At 36.3% G+C, this 20,602-nt stretch overlaps 3 protein-coding genes across 6 annotated transcripts in view; 1 reads left to right on the top strand and 2 right to left on the bottom strand.

Annotated features, from left to right (window-relative positions):
• Nucleotides 1–20,602, top strand: part of LOC125247003 — a 537,225-nt gene that overhangs the window by 202,718 nt on the left and 313,905 nt on the right. The window lies entirely within an intron of this gene.
• LOC125247564 (CXADR-like membrane protein) overlaps nt 1–20,602 on the bottom strand; it is an 824,350-nt gene that overhangs the window by 606,720 nt on the left and 197,028 nt on the right. The window lies entirely within an intron of this gene.
• Nucleotides 17,862–20,602, bottom strand: part of LOC125247929 (CD9 antigen-like) — a 14,718-nt gene continuing 11,977 nt past the window's right edge. For both annotated transcript variants that reach the window (XM_048159482.1, XM_048159488.1), the window contains exons 7-9: nt 20,410–20,499; nt 20,086–20,169; nt 17,862–18,565 (exon numbers count right to left, since the gene is read on the bottom strand). In XM_048159482.1, coding sequence (XP_048015439.1) covers nt 18,488–18,565; nt 20,086–20,169; nt 20,410–20,499 — 252 coding nt within the window. In that variant the 3' untranslated portion in view covers nt 17,862–18,487. The remainder of the gene's footprint in view (nt 18,566–20,085; nt 20,170–20,409; nt 20,500–20,602) is intronic.

The following is a 20,602-nucleotide window of genomic DNA, read 5'->3' as shown; positions in this document are numbered from 1 at the left end:
CTGCTTCTCTCTGTGTGATTCATTGGTAAATATTGTCCTGTATTGAGTCTGTGAAAACATACACTCCACACCCAGTAACAGACAATCTCTCACATCAACTGCTGAAACACACACACACACACACACACACACACACACACACACACTCACAGAGCTGGAGGTTTATTGGCTGGATTTAAGATCAGTTCCAGCTGGAGGACTCGAGACACATGAAAGGCTGCAGTGAGTCAGTGTGTCACTGAAATCCTCTAATAACTGTAGAAAATGATCATTATTGTCAGACGTCTTCACATGAGATTCAGTCCATCTGTCGTCGATGATTCGATTCATCCAGATTCATGTGATAGTTTGGGCACTCAGTAGGAAAAAGGACTGACCGGCCACATGTTTACTGAGAAACTGGTCAAAATGAAACAAGAACAGCGATCTTAATTCAAAGAGAAAACAAGCTGATCTTTCTGACCCCGTTGGCAGACGCTTGGTTTTTCTTGTGATATTGTAGATCATTTCCTCAGAAAACGAGACTCGAGTCATTCTGCGTCTCAAACACACGTGTCTTGATTTAAGGAGGTTTGATATTTGCACTGGAAAACAAGACAAACACTAAACACTTCATGTGTGTAGAAATAAACTCAGTTATTCTAATGAGAGTCTGTAGATGCCAGAGCTCAGTTTGGATCAGGAAAAGCTTTTCAGGATCGTTCAAATCATTAAAAACGGTGGATTTCGTCAAAGGAGAATGTGATCTTCAGTACGTTGGTGGATGTGGGATGGTGAGATGTTGAAAGAAGGCGTGGTGACATCTGAGGTATTTGTTGCCCGGATCCCTAAAAAAACAAAATAATAGAGATGACATGCCTCAATTACTCCTGTTGTTTTCACTCTTTGCTGTGGTTTTTTGTGAAATGTGTTTCTGTGAATTTAGTGTCTGATTCTCAGTGAGGAAACACACACACACCCTGTGTGACAGACACACACACACACACCCTAATGAGAAGACGAGAGAATTTAGAAATGTTGTTCAACCTGATTTCACCTGCAGGACATATACAACCTCACCTGAGTACCAGAACACACACACACACACACACACACACACACACACACACACACACACACATCAATCACACACTCTCACACAATGATGTCTTTGTGCAAGAACAAGAACAAGTCCTGTGACAACTGTGCGTTTAATCCGTTATGATCTGTATTCAAATTGTATTCAATTGATCTGTAGTCTCCTGTTATCCACCTTTAGTGTGTGTGTGTGTGTGTGTGTGTGTGTGTGTGTGTGTGTGTGTGTGTGTGTGTGTGTGTGTGAGAGAGAGAGAGAGAGAGAGAGAGAGAGAAGGAACATCAGACAGCGTTTTGAAATGCGTTTTTTATTGTTGAGTGTTTGTGTTGAAATCCGGATGGGAATGTTTTGGACGCTCCCATACTCACATGTTCACACACGCACTCTCTCTCTCACACACACACACACACACGTTCAAACCTCTCCCTTCCCTCTCACACACACTTTTTCTTCCTTTTCTTCCTTTGACTTGTTTGTAAAGCAGCCGGAGCCAGTACTAGTGCAGAACTTTAAGTTATTTCTTTCTTATTTTATTGTGTTGTGTAGCAGGAAGAACAGTGTCTCTCTGTGAATGACATCCAGACGTTCATATTTTTCTTCTGAGCTTAAAAGAAAACAAGTGCAGTTGCCAGGCAACTCAACATGACATGAGTCATCAGCCGCCGCACCCTCCACACTCCGTCCCACCGATGAAGAGCGCTGCGTCACATCCTCCTGCTCCTGAGATCCTCGTCTGCTGGACTGTGATTGAACATCATCATCATTCTTATTAATTAGTTGAAAATCACATTAATTATTACTATTTTTATATATTTTTATTATTACAATTTGTTTAGCCGTTTCCGGAGACATGAGCTCCAGGCCGTTCAACGGTCGTTCAGAGGTCATGTACCCGCTGAGAACAGCTTCATCTCGGCCAGTGCTGCGGGGGTTTGCTGCTGTGTCTTATAGTATTTTGAATATAATCAATAAAATCAAAATTGACGCCCATCTACACCAGCGGACGATAACTATAACGATAACTATATTAGTGTTCACACCAGTGGACGATAATTATAACGATAACTATATTAGTGTTCACACCAGCGGACGATAACTAATATGATAACTATATTAGTGTTCACACCAGTGGACGATAACTATAACGATAACTATATTAGTGTTCACACCAGTGGACGATAACTATAACGATAACTATATTAGTGTTCACACCAGCGAACGATAACTAATATGATAACTATATTAGTGTTCACACCAGTGGACGATAACTATAACGATAACTATATTAGTGTTCACACCAGTGGACGATAACTATAACGATAACTATATTAGTGTTCACACCAGTGAACGATAACTATAACGATAACTATATTAGTGTTCACACCAGTGGACGATAACTATAACGATAACTATATTAGTGTTCACACCAGTGGACGATAACTATAACGATAACTATATTAGTGTTCACACCAGTGGACGATAACTATAACGATAACTATATTAGTGTTCACACCAGTGAACGATAACTATAACGATAACTATATTAGTGTTCACACCAGCGAACGATAACTATAACGATAACTATATTAGTGTTCACACCAGTAAACGATAACTATAACGATAACTATATTAGTGTTCACACCAGCGGACGATAACTATAACGATAACTATATTAGTGTTCACACCAGAGGACGATAACAATAACGATAACTATATTAGTGTTCACACCAGTAACGATAACTATAACGATAACTATATTAGTGTTCACACCAGCGGACGATAACTATAACGATAACTATATTAGTGTTCACACCAGTGGACGATAACTATAACGATAACTATATTAGTGTTCACACCAGCGGACGATAACTATAACGATAACTATATTAGTGTTCACACCAGCGACGATAACTATAACGATAACTATATTAGTGTTCACACCAGAGGACGATAACAATAACGATAACTATTTTAGTGTTCACACCAGCGGACGATAACTATAACGATAACTATATTAGTGTTCACACCAGCGGACGATAACTATAACGATAACTATATTAGTGTTCACACCAGCGACGATAACTATAACGATAACTATATTAGTGTTCACACCAGCGGACGATAACTATAACGATAACTATATTAGTGTTCACACCAGTGGACGATAACTATAACGATAACTATATTAGTGTTCACACCAGCGGACGATAACTATAACGATAACTATATTAGTGTTCACACCAGCGGACGATAACTATAACGATAACTATATTAGTGTTCACACCAGTGGACGATAACTATAACGATAACTATATTAGTGTTCACACCAGCGGACGATAACTATAACGATAACTATATTAGTGTTCACACCAGTGGACGATAACTATAACGATAACTATATTAGTGTTCACACCAGCGGACGATAACTATAACGATAACTATATTAGTGTTCACACCAGCGGACGATAACTATAACGATAACTATATTAGTGTTCACACCAGCGGACGATAACTATAACGATAACTATATTAGTGTTCACACCAGTGGACGATAACTATAACGATAACTATATTAGTGTTCACACCAGCGGACGATAACTATAACGATAACTATATTAGTGTTCACACCAGCGGACGATAACTATAACGATAACTATATTAGTGTTCACACCAGCGGACGATAACTATAACGATAACTATATTAGTGTTCACACCAGCGGACGATAACTATAACGATAACTATATTAGTGTTCACACCAGTGACGATAACTATAACGATAACTATATTAGTGTTCACACCAGTGACGATAACTATAACGATAACTATATTAGTGTTCACACCAGCGACGATAACTATAACGATAACTATATTAGTGTTCACACCAGTACGATAACTATAACGATAACTATATTAGTGTTCACACCAGTACGATAACTATAACGATAACTATATTAGTGTTCACACCAGACGATAACTATAACGATAACTATATTAGTGTTCACACCAGCGGACGATAACTATAACGATAACTATATTAGTGTTCACACCAGCGGACGATAACTATAACGATAACTATATTAGTGTTCACACCAGCGACGATAACTATAACGATAACTATATTAGTGTTCACACCAGCGGACGATAACTATAACGATAACTATATTAGTGTTCACACCAGCGGACGATAACTATAACGATAACTATATTAGTGTTCACACCAGCGGACGATAACTATAACGATAACTATATTAGTGTTCACACCAGTGGACGATAACTATAACGATAACTATATTAGTGTTCACACCAGACGATAACTATAACGATAACTATATTAGTGTTCACACCAGCGATAACTATAACGATAACTATATTAGTGTTCACACCAGCGACGATAACTATAACGATAACTATATTAGTGTTCACACCAGGACGATAACTATAACGATAACTATATTAGTGTTCACACCAGCGGACGATAACTATAACGATAACTATATTAGTGTTCACACCAGCGGACGATAACTATAACGATAACTATATTAGTGTTCACACCAGCGACGATAACTATAACGATAACTATATTAGTGTTCACACCAGCGGACGATAACTATAACGATAACTATATTAGTGTTCACACCAGCGGACGATAACTATAACGATAACTATATTAGTGTTCACACCAGCGACGATAACTATAACGATAACTATATTAGTGTTCACACCAGGACGATAACTATAACGATAACTATATTAGTGTTCACACCAGCGGACGATAACTATAACGATAACTATATTAGTGTTCACACCAGACGATAACTATAACGATAACTATATTAGTGTTCACACCAGTAACGATAACTATAACGATAACTATATTAGTGTTCACACCAGTGACGATAACTATAACGATAACTATATTAGTGTTCACACCAGGACGATAACTATAACGATAACTATATTAGTGTTCACACCAGCGGACGATAACTATAACGATAACTATATTAGTGTTCACACCAGCGGACGATAACTATAACGATAACTATATTAGTGTTCACACCAGCGACGATAACTATAACGATAACTATATTAGTGTTCACACCAGCGACGATAACTATAACGATAACTATATTAGTGTTCACACCAGACGATAACTATAACGATAACTATATTAGTGTTCACACCAGCGGACGATAACTATAACGATAACTATATTAGTGTTCACACCAGCGACGATAACTATAACGATAACTATATTAGTGTTCACACCAGTGGACGATAACTATAACGATAACTATATTAGTGTTCACACCAGCGACGATAACTATAACGATAACTATATTAGTGTTCACACCAGCGGACGATAACTATAACGATAACTATATTAGTGTTCACACCAGACGATAACTATAACGATAACTATATTAGTGTTCACACCAGCGGACGATAACTATAACGATAACTATATTAGTGTTCACACCAGACGATAACTATAACGATAACTATATTAGTGTTCACACCAGTGGACGATAACTATAACGATAACTATATTAGTGTTCACACCAGTGACGATAACTATAACGATAACTATATTAGTGTTCACACCAGAACGATAACTATAACGATAACTATATTAGTGTTCACACCAGTGACGATAACTATAACGATAACTATATTAGTGTTCACACCAGCGGACGATAACTATAACGATAACTATATTAGTGTTCACACCAGACGATAACTATAACGATAACTATATTAGTGTTCACACCAGCGGACGATAACTATAACGATAACTATATTAGTGTTCACACCAGTGACGATAACTATAACGATAACTATATTAGTGTTCACACCAGCGGACGATAACTATAACGATAACTATATTAGTGTTCACACCAGACGATAACTATAACGATAACTATATTAGTGTTCACACCAGCGATAACTATAACGATAACTATATTAGTGTTCACACCAGCGGACGATAACTATAACGATAACTATATTAGTGTTCACACCAGTGACGATAACTATAACGATAACTATATTAGTGTTCACACCAGCGATAACTATAACGATAACTATATTAGTGTTCACACCAGCGGACGATAACTATAACGATAACTATATTAGTGTTCACACCAGCGATAACTATAACGATAACTATATTAGTGTTCACACCAGCGGACGATAACTATAACGATAACTATATTAGTGTTCACACCAGACGATAACTATAACGATAACTATATTAGTGTTCACACCAGCGGACGATAACTATAACGATAACTATATTAGTGTTCACACCAGTACGATAACTATAACGATAACTATATTAGTGTTCACACCAGACGATAACTATAACGATAACTATATTAGTGTTCACACCAGCGGACGATAACTATAACGATAACTATATTAGTGTTCACACCAGACGATAACTATAACGATAACTATATTAGTGTTCACACCAGGACGATAACTATAACGATAACTATATTAGTGTTCACACCAGACGATAACTATAACGATAACTATATTAGTGTTCACACCAGACGATAACTATAACGATAACTATATTAGTGTTCACACCAGCGGACGATAACTATAACGATAACTATATTAGTGTTCACACCAGACGATAACTATAACGATAACTATATTAGTGTTCACACCAGTGACGATAACTATAACGATAACTATATTAGTGTTCACACCAGCGGACGATAACTATAACGATAACTATATTAGTGTTCACACCAGCGGACGATAACTATAACGATAACTATATTAGTGTTCACACCAGACGATAACTATAACGATAACTATATTAGTGTTCACACCAGCGGACGATAACTATAACGATAACTATATTAGTGTTCACACCAGCGGACGATAACTATAACGATAACTATATTAGTGTTCACACCAGCGACGATAACTATAACGATAACTATATTAGTGTTCACACCAGACGATAACTATAACGATAACTATATTAGTGTTCACACCAGCGACGATAACTATAACGATAACTATATTAGTGTTCACACCAGGACGATAACTATAACGATAACTATATTAGTGTTCACACCAGCGGACGATAACTATAACGATAACTATATTAGTGTTCACACCAGTACGATAACTATAACGATAACTATATTAGTGTTCACACCAGACGATAACTATAACGATAACTATATTAGTGTTCACACCAGACGATAACTATAACGATAACTATATTAGTGTTCACACCAGCGGACGATAACTATAACGATAACTATATTAGTGTTCACACCAGCGGACGATAACTATAACGATAACTATATTAGTGTTCACACCAGCGGACGATAACTATAACGATAACTATATTAGTGTTCACACCAGCGACGATAACTATAACGATAACTATATTAGTGTTCACACCAGCGGACGATAACTATAACGATAACTATATTAGTGTTCACACCAGTGGACGATAACTATAACGATAACTATATTAGTGTTCACACCAGCGGACGATAACTATAACGATAACTATATTAGTGTTCACACCAGCGGACGATAACTATAACGATAACTATATTAGTGTTCACACCAGCGGACGATAACTATAACGATAACTATATTAGTGTTCACACCAGCGGACGATAACTATAACGATAACTATATTAGTGTTCACACCAGCGGACGATAACTATAACGATAACTATATTAGTGTTCACACCAGCGGACGATAACTATAACGATAACTATATTAGTGTTCACACCAGCGGACGATAACTATAACGATAACTATATTAGTGTTCACACCAGCGGACGATAACTATAACGATAACTATATTAGTGTTCACACCAGGACGATAACTATAACGATAACTATATTAGTGTTCACACCAGCGGACGATAACTATAACGATAACTATATTAGTGTTCACACCAGCGGACGATAACTATAACGATAACTATATTAGTGTTCACACCAGCGGACGATAACTATAACGATAACTATATTAGTGTTCACACCAGCGGACGATAACTATAACGATAACTATATTAGTGTTCACACCAGCGACGATAACTATAACGATAACTATATTAGTGTTCACACCAGCGACGATAACTATAACGATAACTATATTAGTGTTCACACCAGCGACGATAACTATAACGATAACTATATTAGTGTTCACACCAGACGATAACTATAACGATAACTATATTAGTGTTCACACCAGCGGACGATAACTATAACGATAACTATATTAGTGTTCACACCAGACGATAACTATAACGATAACTATATTAGTGTTCACACCAGCGGACGATAACTATAACGATAACTATATTAGTGTTCACACCAGCGACGATAACTATAACGATAACTATATTAGTGTTCACACCAGCGACGATAACTATAACGATAACTATATTAGTGTTCACACCAGCGGACGATAACTATAACGATAACTATATTAGTGTTCACACCAGCGGACGATAACTATAACGATAACTATATTAGTGTTCACACCAGCGGACGATAACTATAACGATAACTATATTAGTGTTCACACCAGCGGACGATAACTATAACGATAACTATATTAGTGTTCACACCAGACGATAACTATAACGATAACTATATTAGTGTTCACACCAGACGATAACTATAACGATAACTATATTAGTGTTCACACCAGTGACGATAACTATAACGATAACTATATTAGTGTTCACACCAGGACGATAACTATAACGATAACTATATTAGTGTTCACACCAGCGGACGATAACTATAACGATAACTATATTAGTGTTCACACCAGTACGATAACTATAACGATAACTATATTAGTGTTCACACCAGTGACGATAACTATAACGATAACTATATTAGTGTTCACACCAGCGGACGATAACTATAACGATAACTATATTAGTGTTCACACCAGTACGATAACTATAACGATAACTATATTAGTGTTCACACCAGACGATAACTATAACGATAACTATATTAGTGTTCACACCAGCGACGATAACTATAACGATAACTATATTAGTGTTCACACCAGCGGACGATAACTATAACGATAACTATATTAGTGTTCACACCAGACGATAACTATAACGATAACTATATTAGTGTTCACACCAGACGATAACTATAACGATAACTATATTAGTGTTCACACCAGTACGATAACTATAACGATAACTATATTAGTGTTCACACCAGCGACGATAACTATAACGATAACTATATTAGTGTTCACACCAGCGGACGATAACTATAACGATAACTATATTAGTGTTCACACCAGTACGATAACTATAACGATAACTATATTAGTGTTCACACCAGCGACGATAACTATAACGATAACTATATTAGTGTTCACACCAGTGACGATAACTATAACGATAACTATATTAGTGTTCACACCAGGACGATAACTATAACGATAACTATATTAGTGTTCACACCAGCGGACGATAACTATAACGATAACTATATTAGTGTTCACACCAGACGATAACTATAACGATAACTATATTAGTGTTCACACCAGCGGACGATAACTATAACGATAACTATATTAGTGTTCACACCAGACGATAACTATAACGATAACTATATTAGTGTTCACACCAGGGACGATAACTATAACGATAACTATATTAGTGTTCACACCAGTACGATAACTATAACGATAACTATATTAGTGTTCACACCAGCGACGATAACTATAACGATAACTATATTAGTGTTCACACCAGACGATAACTATAACGATAACTATATTAGTGTTCACACCAGCGACGATAACTATAACGATAACTATATTAGTGTTCACACCAGCGACGATAACTATAACGATAACTATATTAGTGTTCACACCAGACGATAACTATAACGATAACTATATTAGTGTTCACACCAGGACGATAACTATAACGATAACTATATTAGTGTTCACACCAGCGGACGATAACTATAACGATAACTATATTAGTGTTCACACCAGTACGATAACTATAACGATAACTATATTAGTGTTCACACCAGCGGACGATAACTATAACGATAACTATATTAGTGTTCACACCAGGACGATAACTATAACGATAACTATATTAGTGTTCACACCAGACGATAACTATAACGATAACTATATTAGTGTTCACACCAGACGATAACTATAACGATAACTATATTAGTGTTCACACCAGCGGACGATAACTATAACGATAACTATATTAGTGTTCACACCAGCGATAACTATAACGATAACTATATTAGTGTTCACACCAGCGGACGATAACTATAACGATAACTATATTAGTGTTCACACCAGACGATAACTATAACGATAACTATATTAGTGTTCACACCAGGGACGATAACTATAACGATAACTATATTAGTGTTCACACCAGACGATAACTATAACGATAACTATATTAGTGTTCACACCAGTGACGATAACTATAACGATAACTATATTAGTGTTCACACCAGACGATAACTATAACGATAACTATATTAGTGTTCACACCAGACGATAACTATAACGATAACTATATTAGTGTTCACACCAGTGACGATAACTATAACGATAACTATATTAGTGTTCACACCAGCGACGATAACTATAACGATAACTATATTAGTGTTCACACCAGTGACGATAACTATAACGATAACTATATTAGTGTTCACACCAGCGGACGATAACTATAACGATAACTATATTAGTGTTCACACCAGTACGATAACTATAACGATAACTATATTAGTGTTCACACCAGGACGATAACTATAACGATAACTATATTAGTGTTCACACCAGTGACGATAACTATAACGATAACTATATTAGTGTTCACACCAGCGACGATAACTATAACGATAACTATATTAGTGTTCACACCAGTACGATAACTATAACGATAACTATATTAGTGTTCACACCAGCGGACGATAACTATAACGATAACTATATTAGTGTTCACACCAGTGGACGATAACTATAACGATAACTATATTAGTGTTCACACCAGCGGACGATAACTATAACGATAACTATATTAGTGTTCACACCAGACGATAACTATAACGATAACTATATTAGTGTTCACACCAGCGACGATAACTATAACGATAACTATATTAGTGTTCACACCAGCGACGATAACTATAACGATAACTATATTAGTGTTCACACCAGCGGACGATAACTATAACGATAACTATATTAGTGTTCACACCAGTACGATAACTATAACGATAACTATATTAGTGTTCACACCAGCGACGATAACTATAACGATAACTATATTAGTGTTCACACCAGACGATAACTATAACGATAACTATATTAGTGTTCACACCAGCGACGATAACTATAACGATAACTATATTAGTGTTCACACCAGACGATAACTATAACGATAACTATATTAGTGTTCACACCAGCGACGATAACTATAACGATAACTATATTAGTGTTCACACCAGTACGATAACTATAACGATAACTATATTAGTGTTCACACCAGGGACGATAACTATAACGATAACTATATTAGTGTTCACACCAGCGGACGATAACTATAACGATAACTATATTAGTGTTCACACCAGTACGATAACTATAACGATAACTATATTAGTGTTCACACCAGACGATAACTATAACGATAACTATATTAGTGTTCACACCAGCGGACGATAACTATAACGATAACTATATTAGTGTTCACACCAGACGATAACTATAACGATAACTATATTAGTGTTCACACCAGTGACGATAACTATAACGATAACTATATTAGTGTTCACACCAGTACGATAACTATAACGATAACTATATTAGTGTTCACACCAGTGGACGATAACTATAACGATAACTATATTAGTGTTCACACCAGTGGACGATAACTATAACGATAACTATATTAGTGTTCACACCAGCGACGATAACTATAACGATAACTATATTAGTGTTCACACCAGTGACGATAACTATAACGATAACTATATTAGTGTTCACACCAGCGGACGATAACTATAACGATAACTATATTAGTGTTCACACCAGTACGATAACTATAACGATAACTATATTAGTGTTCACACCAGATGACGATAACTATAACGATAACTATATTAGTGTTCACACCAGCGACGATAACTATAACGATAACTATATTAGTGTTCACACCAGATGACGATAACTATAACGATAACTATATTAGTGTTCACACCAGAAACGATAACTATAACGATAACTATATTAGTGTTCACACCAGCGGACGATAACTATAACGATAACTATATTAGTGTTCACACCAGTGACGATAACTATAACGATAACTATATTAGTGTTCACACCAGCGGACGATAACTATAACGATAACTATATTAGTGTTCACACCAGTAAACGATAACTATAACGATAACTATATTAGTGTTCACACCAGATGACGATAACTATAACGATAACTATATTAGTGTTCACACCAGATGACGATAACTATAACGATAACTATATTAGTGTTCACACCAGCGGACGATAACTATAACGATAACTATATTAGTGTTCACACCAGTAAACGATAACTATAACGATAACTATATTAGTGTTCACACCAGATGACGATAACTATAACGATAACTATATTAGTGTTCACACCAGTGACGATAACTATAACGATAACTATATTAGTGTTCACACCAGCGACGATAACTATAACGATAACTATATTAGTGTTCACACCAGCGGACGATAACTATAACGATAACTATATTAGTGTTCACACCAGTACGATAACTATAACGATAACTATATTAGTGTTCACACCAGTGGACGATAACTATAACGATAACTATATTAGTGTTCACACCAGTAAACGATAACTATAACGATAACTATATTAGTGTTCACACCAGAGGACGATAACTATAACGATAACTATATTAGTGTTCACACCAGTAACGATAACTATAACGATAACTATATTAGTGTTCACACCAGTGACGATAACTATAACGATAACTATATTAGTGTTCACACCAGTAAACGATAACTATAACGATAACTATATTAGTGTTCACACCAGTGTACGATAACTATAACGATAACTATATTAGTGTTCACACCAGTGACGATAACTATAACGATAACTATATTAGTGTTCACACCAGTAAACGATAACTATAACGATAACTATATTAGTGTTCACACCAGTGTACGATAACTATAACGATAACTATATTAGTGTTCACACCAGCGGACGATAACTATAACGATAACTATATTAGTGTTCACACCAGACGATAACTATAACGATAACTATATTAGTGTTCACACCAGATGACGATAACTATAACGATAACTATATTAGTGTTCACACCAGTGTACGATAACTATAACGATAACTATATTAGTGTTCACACCAGATGACGATAACTATAACGATAACTATATTAGTGTTCACACCAGCGGACGATAACTATAACGATAACTATATTAGTGTTCACACCAGTAAACGATAACTATAACGATAACTATATTAGTGTTCACACCAGTGGACGATAACTATAACGATAACTATATTAGTGTTCACACCAGTAAACGATAACTATAACGATAACTATATTAGTGTTCACACCAGACGATAACTATAACGATAACTATATTAGTGTTCACACCAGTAAACGATAACTATAACGATAACTATATTAGTGTTCACACCAGTGTACGATAACTATAACGATAACTATATTAGTGTTCACACCAGTAAACGATAACTATAACGATAACTATATTAGTGTTCACACCAGTGTACGATAACTATAACGATAACTATATTAGTGTTCACACCAGTGTACGATAACTATAACGATAACTATATTAGTGTTCACACCAGTAAACGATAACTATAACGATAACTATATTAGTGTTCACACCAGTGTACGATAACTATAACGATAACTATATTAGTGTTCACACCAGTAAACGATAACTATAACGATAACTATATTAGTGTTCACACCAGTGACGATAACTATAACGATAACTATATTAGTGTTCACACCAGTGTACGATAACTATAACGATAACTATATTAGTGTTCACACCAGTAAACGATAACTATAACGATAACTATATTAGTGTTCACACCAGTGTACGATAACTATAACGATAACTATATTAGTGTTCACACCAGCGGACGATAACTATAACGATAACTATATTAGTGTTCACACCAGTAAACGATAACTATAACGATAACTATATTAGTGTTCACACCAGATGACGATAACTATAACGATAACTATATTAGTGTTCACACCAGTGTACGATAACTGTAACGATAACTATATTAGTGTTCACACCAGATGACGATAACTATAACGATAACTATATTAGTGTTCACACCAGCGGACGATAACTATAACGATAACTATATTAGTGTTCACACCAGTAAACGATAACTATAACGATAACTATATTAGTGTTCACACCAGTGGACGATAACTATAACGATAACTATATTAATGTTCACACCAGTAAACGATAACTATAACGCTAACTATATTAGTGTTCACACCAGTGTACGATAACTATAACGATAACTATATTAGTGTTCACACCAGAGGACGATAACTATAACGATAACTATATTAGTGTTCACACCAGTAAACGATAACTATAACGATAACTATATTAGTGTTCACACCAGTGTACGATAACTATAACGATAACTATATTAGTGTTCACACCAGTAAACGATAACTATAACGATAACTATATTAGTGTTCACACCAGTGTACGATAACTATAACGATAACTATATTAGTGTTCACACCAGTGTACGATAACTATAACGATAACTATATTAGTGTTCACACCAGTAAACGATAACTATAACGATAACTATATTAGTGTTCACACCAGTGTACGATAACTATAACGATAACTATATTAGTGTTCACACCAGTAAACGATAACTATAACGATAACTATATTAGTGTTCACACCAGAGGACGATAACTATAACTATATAACCACACCGGTGCAGGATGGATTCTGATTGGCTGTCAATGTTTGTATCGTTCATTAGCTGAAACAAATAGTTCTGAAATCAATTCCAACGTTGTTGTTCCGCTGTGTCGTTACTGTTATAGTTGTGGCGTGGAGTGAACAGACTTGTAAAAAAAACTTTTGCCAACGATATCCCAAAATCCTGTGCATGTGGTTTGGCGTTTCGTGGAACCAATAAAATCTATTGGATCTAGTTAATTTTTTTTTTTTTTGGCCCACCACTAACCCAACTCGATCAGTTTTCAGTGATTAAACAATCCCTCCAGGATTTCACGATTCTGCGATCGCTGAATTTATCACAAAATCAAGTAAACTCCGCAGTAATCGGAGGAGCTCGCATTTTTTCCGCAGATTTTGGGCTTAGACACGTCCCGTGGTCTAATGTTTTCGAGTGCTTTTAAGTGCTTTACACAACTTTCCCCAGCACTTCAAAGCTTTAAATATTGCCCAGTTTGAATGTTATTTTTAATGTGATGTCCAAAACATTATTTGTTCATACTTAATAGTTTGTCCTTATTGGTAAAACTAAAGGTTTCACGATGTAGGAAAGCAAACACTTATTTAGAAATAAAAAATAAATTACCACTGTAGTAGATGCTGCAGAGGAGCACTTATTAATATTTATTAATAATAAAATAAAAGTTAATAGGCTATTATCTGCATCTCAACTCAAGCTCAGTTGTTTTCTGTCCGTCCTCACAGCGCTGCCAAATCAGGAGCTGGTGCCACCTTAGATCTTAAAGAGTTAGTTCTCCCGCAAATGAAGTTTCTGTCATTAATTACTCACCCTCATGTCGTTCCACACCCGTAAGACCTTCATTCATCTTCAGAACACAAATTAAGATATTTTTGATAAAATCAGCTCAGTGAGGCCTGCATTAACACGTTTAACACCCAGAAAGCTACTAAATACATACTTAAAACAGTTCACGTGACTGTTTTAAAGTTCAGTGGTTCAACCTTAATGTTATGAAGCGAGCGATGAGAATATCATTATTTTCACATTTATGTATTTTTACATTTCTTTGTCTGTAGGGCAGTTTCCAGTAAAATCCAACCAGAGCTTCATCAGTACAGAAGAGACATCAATGCATTTACACAGTAATTAGCCTACAAGTGCATAAACGTGTTATGAGATAAATGTTTTACATTTTGAAGACAGAAATATGACATGATGAAAAGTTAACATGAAACTGAAACAGACAGCAGGTGGCGAGTGAGTTCAACGAGTGAGTTCAATCCATCCATTGATTCCTTCAAATACGCTGATTGGAAAACAACAGCATGTGTTGCAGCGGTTCAGCTGGAGATTTGTTTCTGTGATCATCTCTATTTAGGCCTAATGAGTTATTAAAATGAGCAAATGTTCAAAAAGGTGGCAGAGAGGGGGAGGAGCATCTGCCTGCAATGCTGGAGGCTGCATTTTCAGGACCGCATTTCTAGGACCCTAGCAATGCTTTCGTTGTTTAATTGATTACGCTTAATTGATATATTGTCCTAACCAACCCCAATCCCTAAACCTAAAAGAGTAGCCTATAGCCTATATATATATATATATATATATATATATATATATATATATATATATATATATATATATATATATATATTTACAGTTGTTACACAAATATTTTAATAAATAATTTGATTTGATCATGAGCTTTGAAGTAGCCTATTGGAGATAGCTTCGATATTTGATCACTATTTATGATGATACTTGGTTACAATGACACTAATAATTGCTCATTTCTATTTATTAATATTTTGAAAAGAATAACGAGAAACAAACCTGTAAATATTCAATCGATTTTTTGCTTCGGCGAGCAATGTAGCCAATCACAGACAAGAACAGAATGGCCAATCACAGGTGTTTAAGCTGAATCCAGACACCGCTCGAGCTTTTGTCCAGTCCTGCACGCTTCGAAATCCTCTCTAACAAAGTGCAGACATTATGGAAATAAGAGATTCACTGATTAATGAGTGGCAGCTTTATAAAGGTAGCGCTCTTTTGCGCGCTGTTTAGGCGATATATAATAATTTTGTTTTGTTTGTATAAGCAGTCACATGCATGCTTTAATACAGTCCCATCTGCATATAACTGCGGGATTACTGACAGTAGTCATCATGGGCTATAGAAAAGGGCGAGAGATGCCCTCACTCAGTTCAGAAGCACTCTGTGATTTGATTCTGGAACAGGGTCCAGTCAAAACGCAGGACTTTACTGCATTAGGCAACTCTTATTTATTACTTGTATCGGCTGCCTTACCAAATCACACATACAGTATGCCTGTTTTCATGATAAATTAAACATGAAACCAAAAATGAAATGGACACAACTACAGAGAGTGCCTGTGGCGTCACTGACCGAGCTGCTGCTCTCTAGTGGCCACACTCGTGTACTGCACACACTGCAGTTTTGGATTGATTTCATGTCAGATTGAAGTGTGTGTGACATGTTGAGGATGATTGAGTCCTTCAGTCTGTGGTGAGATTGGGACACTTCTGAAAACAGATCCACATCTCATCTTCATCTCTCTCTCCCACAGAGAACAGCATGATCTTCTCACCGTTTCATGTGCCGATCACAGAGTTGATGACCCCTGACCTTTGACCCCTCACCACCATCCAGCTCAACATCTGATGAAACACACTCGACTGAGAAGGGTTTGTGGAAGTTTCTTTAATGTTTTTCAGTAAAAATGAAGTTTTAATTGTACAACAAGACAAGAAAATGAAATATTCAGGATGGGATTGTAACAGACGGCGTTTATGCAGAATTCAGAAATGAAAAGTTCCATTAAATGAAGGTTAATGCAATAAAATGAAATAAACCCAAACCTTAAGGCTTTAGGTTGTGTCTGAACATGTTTCTGCACAGCTAACAGGGACCTTTCTAACGTTCTGGCAACGTTCTCTCAAAGTTATAAACAAACAATTTGTTCAAAGTTATCTGGTCTTTAATAATGTTCTCAAAGCGTTAGTACAAAAATAGTATCTATACTTTGTTCATGGAATGATTAAGTTTTAGTTGGATGTTCTCTAACATTTTTTAAATGTTTCTACTTGTTTTAGAACGTTTGAAAACATTCAAATGTAACGTTCCCATAATGTTTGCAGAGTGATAAAATGGAATGTTCCATTAACATTTGCATAACCAAGAAAAAACATTTTTAATACACTAATTTCTGGATGGTACACACACACACTCAGGTGTGGTTCTCCTTGACCTGCGCGGCTGATGAACGTGTTCATCCCTCCATCAGACAGACGAGTGGAGGGTCAGGTCGGCTCTCAGTAGTAGGCAGGAGACAAGTAGACAGGCGACTTCAGACTTTTATAGAGAATGGAGCTGCACAACAGCGCCACCAACTGACAGACAGAGAGAGAGAGAGAGTTAGAGAGACTTTTGACTTTTCAAAACCCTTTAATGACAATTTAAAAACAAATTTACAAAATTACACAATTATCAAAATAAAATAAACACCTTACTCCAAAAAGCTGACACCTTGCAGAGATCTGCTCTTACAAATGCATTTCTCATTGAATTTGTACAGACAGCACAGGATTATACATTAGGAATTCTTCATTTCCCCAGAAAACTGTGACACAAAACTTGTGTTTTCAGATCATCCGCACAGTCTTCAAAAAAAAAAAAAAAACACGCTTTGTTCATTTGTGAAGTTGAATTTATATTTTCATGACCAACCTGATCACCAACTACAATCAACATGTCCTCAATTGAAGCGGTCGGCTCCGGGACGCATCTAAACCCATTCCGGAGGGAAACCGACATCGTTCCCCCCATGCGGACACCAAAAAAGGCAGCACAGAAAAAAAAACTAACCTAAATTTACCAAACAACACCAAAAAACTAATAAAATAAATAAATAAAAAAGATGAAACACACTCTCAGTATGTTTCAGAAATAAAGAAAGAGTAGAAAAGCAACAATATACAACAATTAGAAACGCTCTCACACACATCCACTCACACAGCCTCACTCCACGAGAGAGAGAGATGAAAGCTGTGAAAAATACATTGCGGAGCAAAGAGGACACTGACAACGTGTCGATAGACAAGACAGAGCAGGTGATTTCTGATATGAAACACAGTCTCAAATTTCTAAATTTGTAATTTCTTGAAAAATTTAAACAAATACCATATGTGGTTCCTTAATGTGTAGCTCCTCAGTTTAAGCGGCTCGTGAACCGACCATCGGACAAAACGGCAGATTCGGCGCTATGATTGGTTAGATCGTCTGTCAATCGGGTCAATTACTCACCCAGTTCTTCAAAAAGAAAGATATATGTTAATTCACGGAGCTTCCTTTGCTGTAATGTTAGCGGTAGTTGCGTAGCCAACCACTATCTGTATATACCTGCATATTGCACTCTGTTTACATATGTTTGTGTTTAATATAATGTATGTTTAATCATTGTTTAAGAATGTTGCATTTTCTATGAATATTTGAATACTGTACTGTATTACATTTACATTTGCATAATAAATCATCTGCTAGTGCAATAGCCATGGTAGGTCTCTGACTAAATACTGATACCTACTGATCAAAAGCAATAGCAAAGGTAATAGGTCAGTATTATTAAATTGCAGACAAAGATTTTGGATAGCTAGGTTGGCTTGTATGTTTGGTGAGGAATGGGTGTAGTTTGGGCCCCAACCTCATATTCTTTCATAGGGCCCAAAATTGCTAGCGGCGCCCCTGGCTGAGAACAACACTGCACACCAGTGCCACCACCTGATGAGGAGCGGGAACACATGCAGACAGACACACAAAGACAGACGATCAGCATGCTGCAGCACTGGACACGCTTCCAGTGTGAGTGGATGTGAATGGACATAAACTCCAGTGTTTGTTCAGATGGACTCACCATGATTCCTGCCGTCCCTAGAAACCCTCCCAACACCAGCGGAGCGCTTGACTTGAACATGTCCCGGATCACACTAGGACAGCTCTAACACACACACACACACACACACACACACACACACACACACACACACACAGAGAGATGAGTGTTTGCTTCGTTCCTCTATCATCACACATGCAGAAATAAAAATAAAGACCCGTTCACACAATGGATGATTACTGTAACTATAGTAGTTTTCAAAATCCTTCTAAATGTAATAGAATAGTGAGTCCACAGCACAATTATAATGACAACGGGCCTTAATTCAAACAGGAAGTTACTCACAGGAAATGTGAGCTGCTTCAGGAAGTTGCCTTCTGGACAGGTGTCACGCACAAACACTTCAATGGGTCCACCGACGCCACAGCAGTCAAACTGGCAGACAGACACACACAGCTGTTAAATGATGTTTCTACTCAATGTCCTCATAATATAGTATATATTCAGGTTTCACCCCTACAGGACATCTGCATGTCCT

The sequence above is a fragment of the Megalobrama amblycephala genome, linkage group LG1, assembly GCF_018812025.1.
Source record: "Megalobrama amblycephala isolate DHTTF-2021 linkage group LG1, ASM1881202v1, whole genome shotgun sequence".
Lineage (NCBI taxonomy): Eukaryota > Metazoa > Chordata > Actinopteri > Cypriniformes > Xenocyprididae > Megalobrama > Megalobrama amblycephala.
This window is presented reverse-complemented; position numbering and strand designations above follow the sequence as displayed.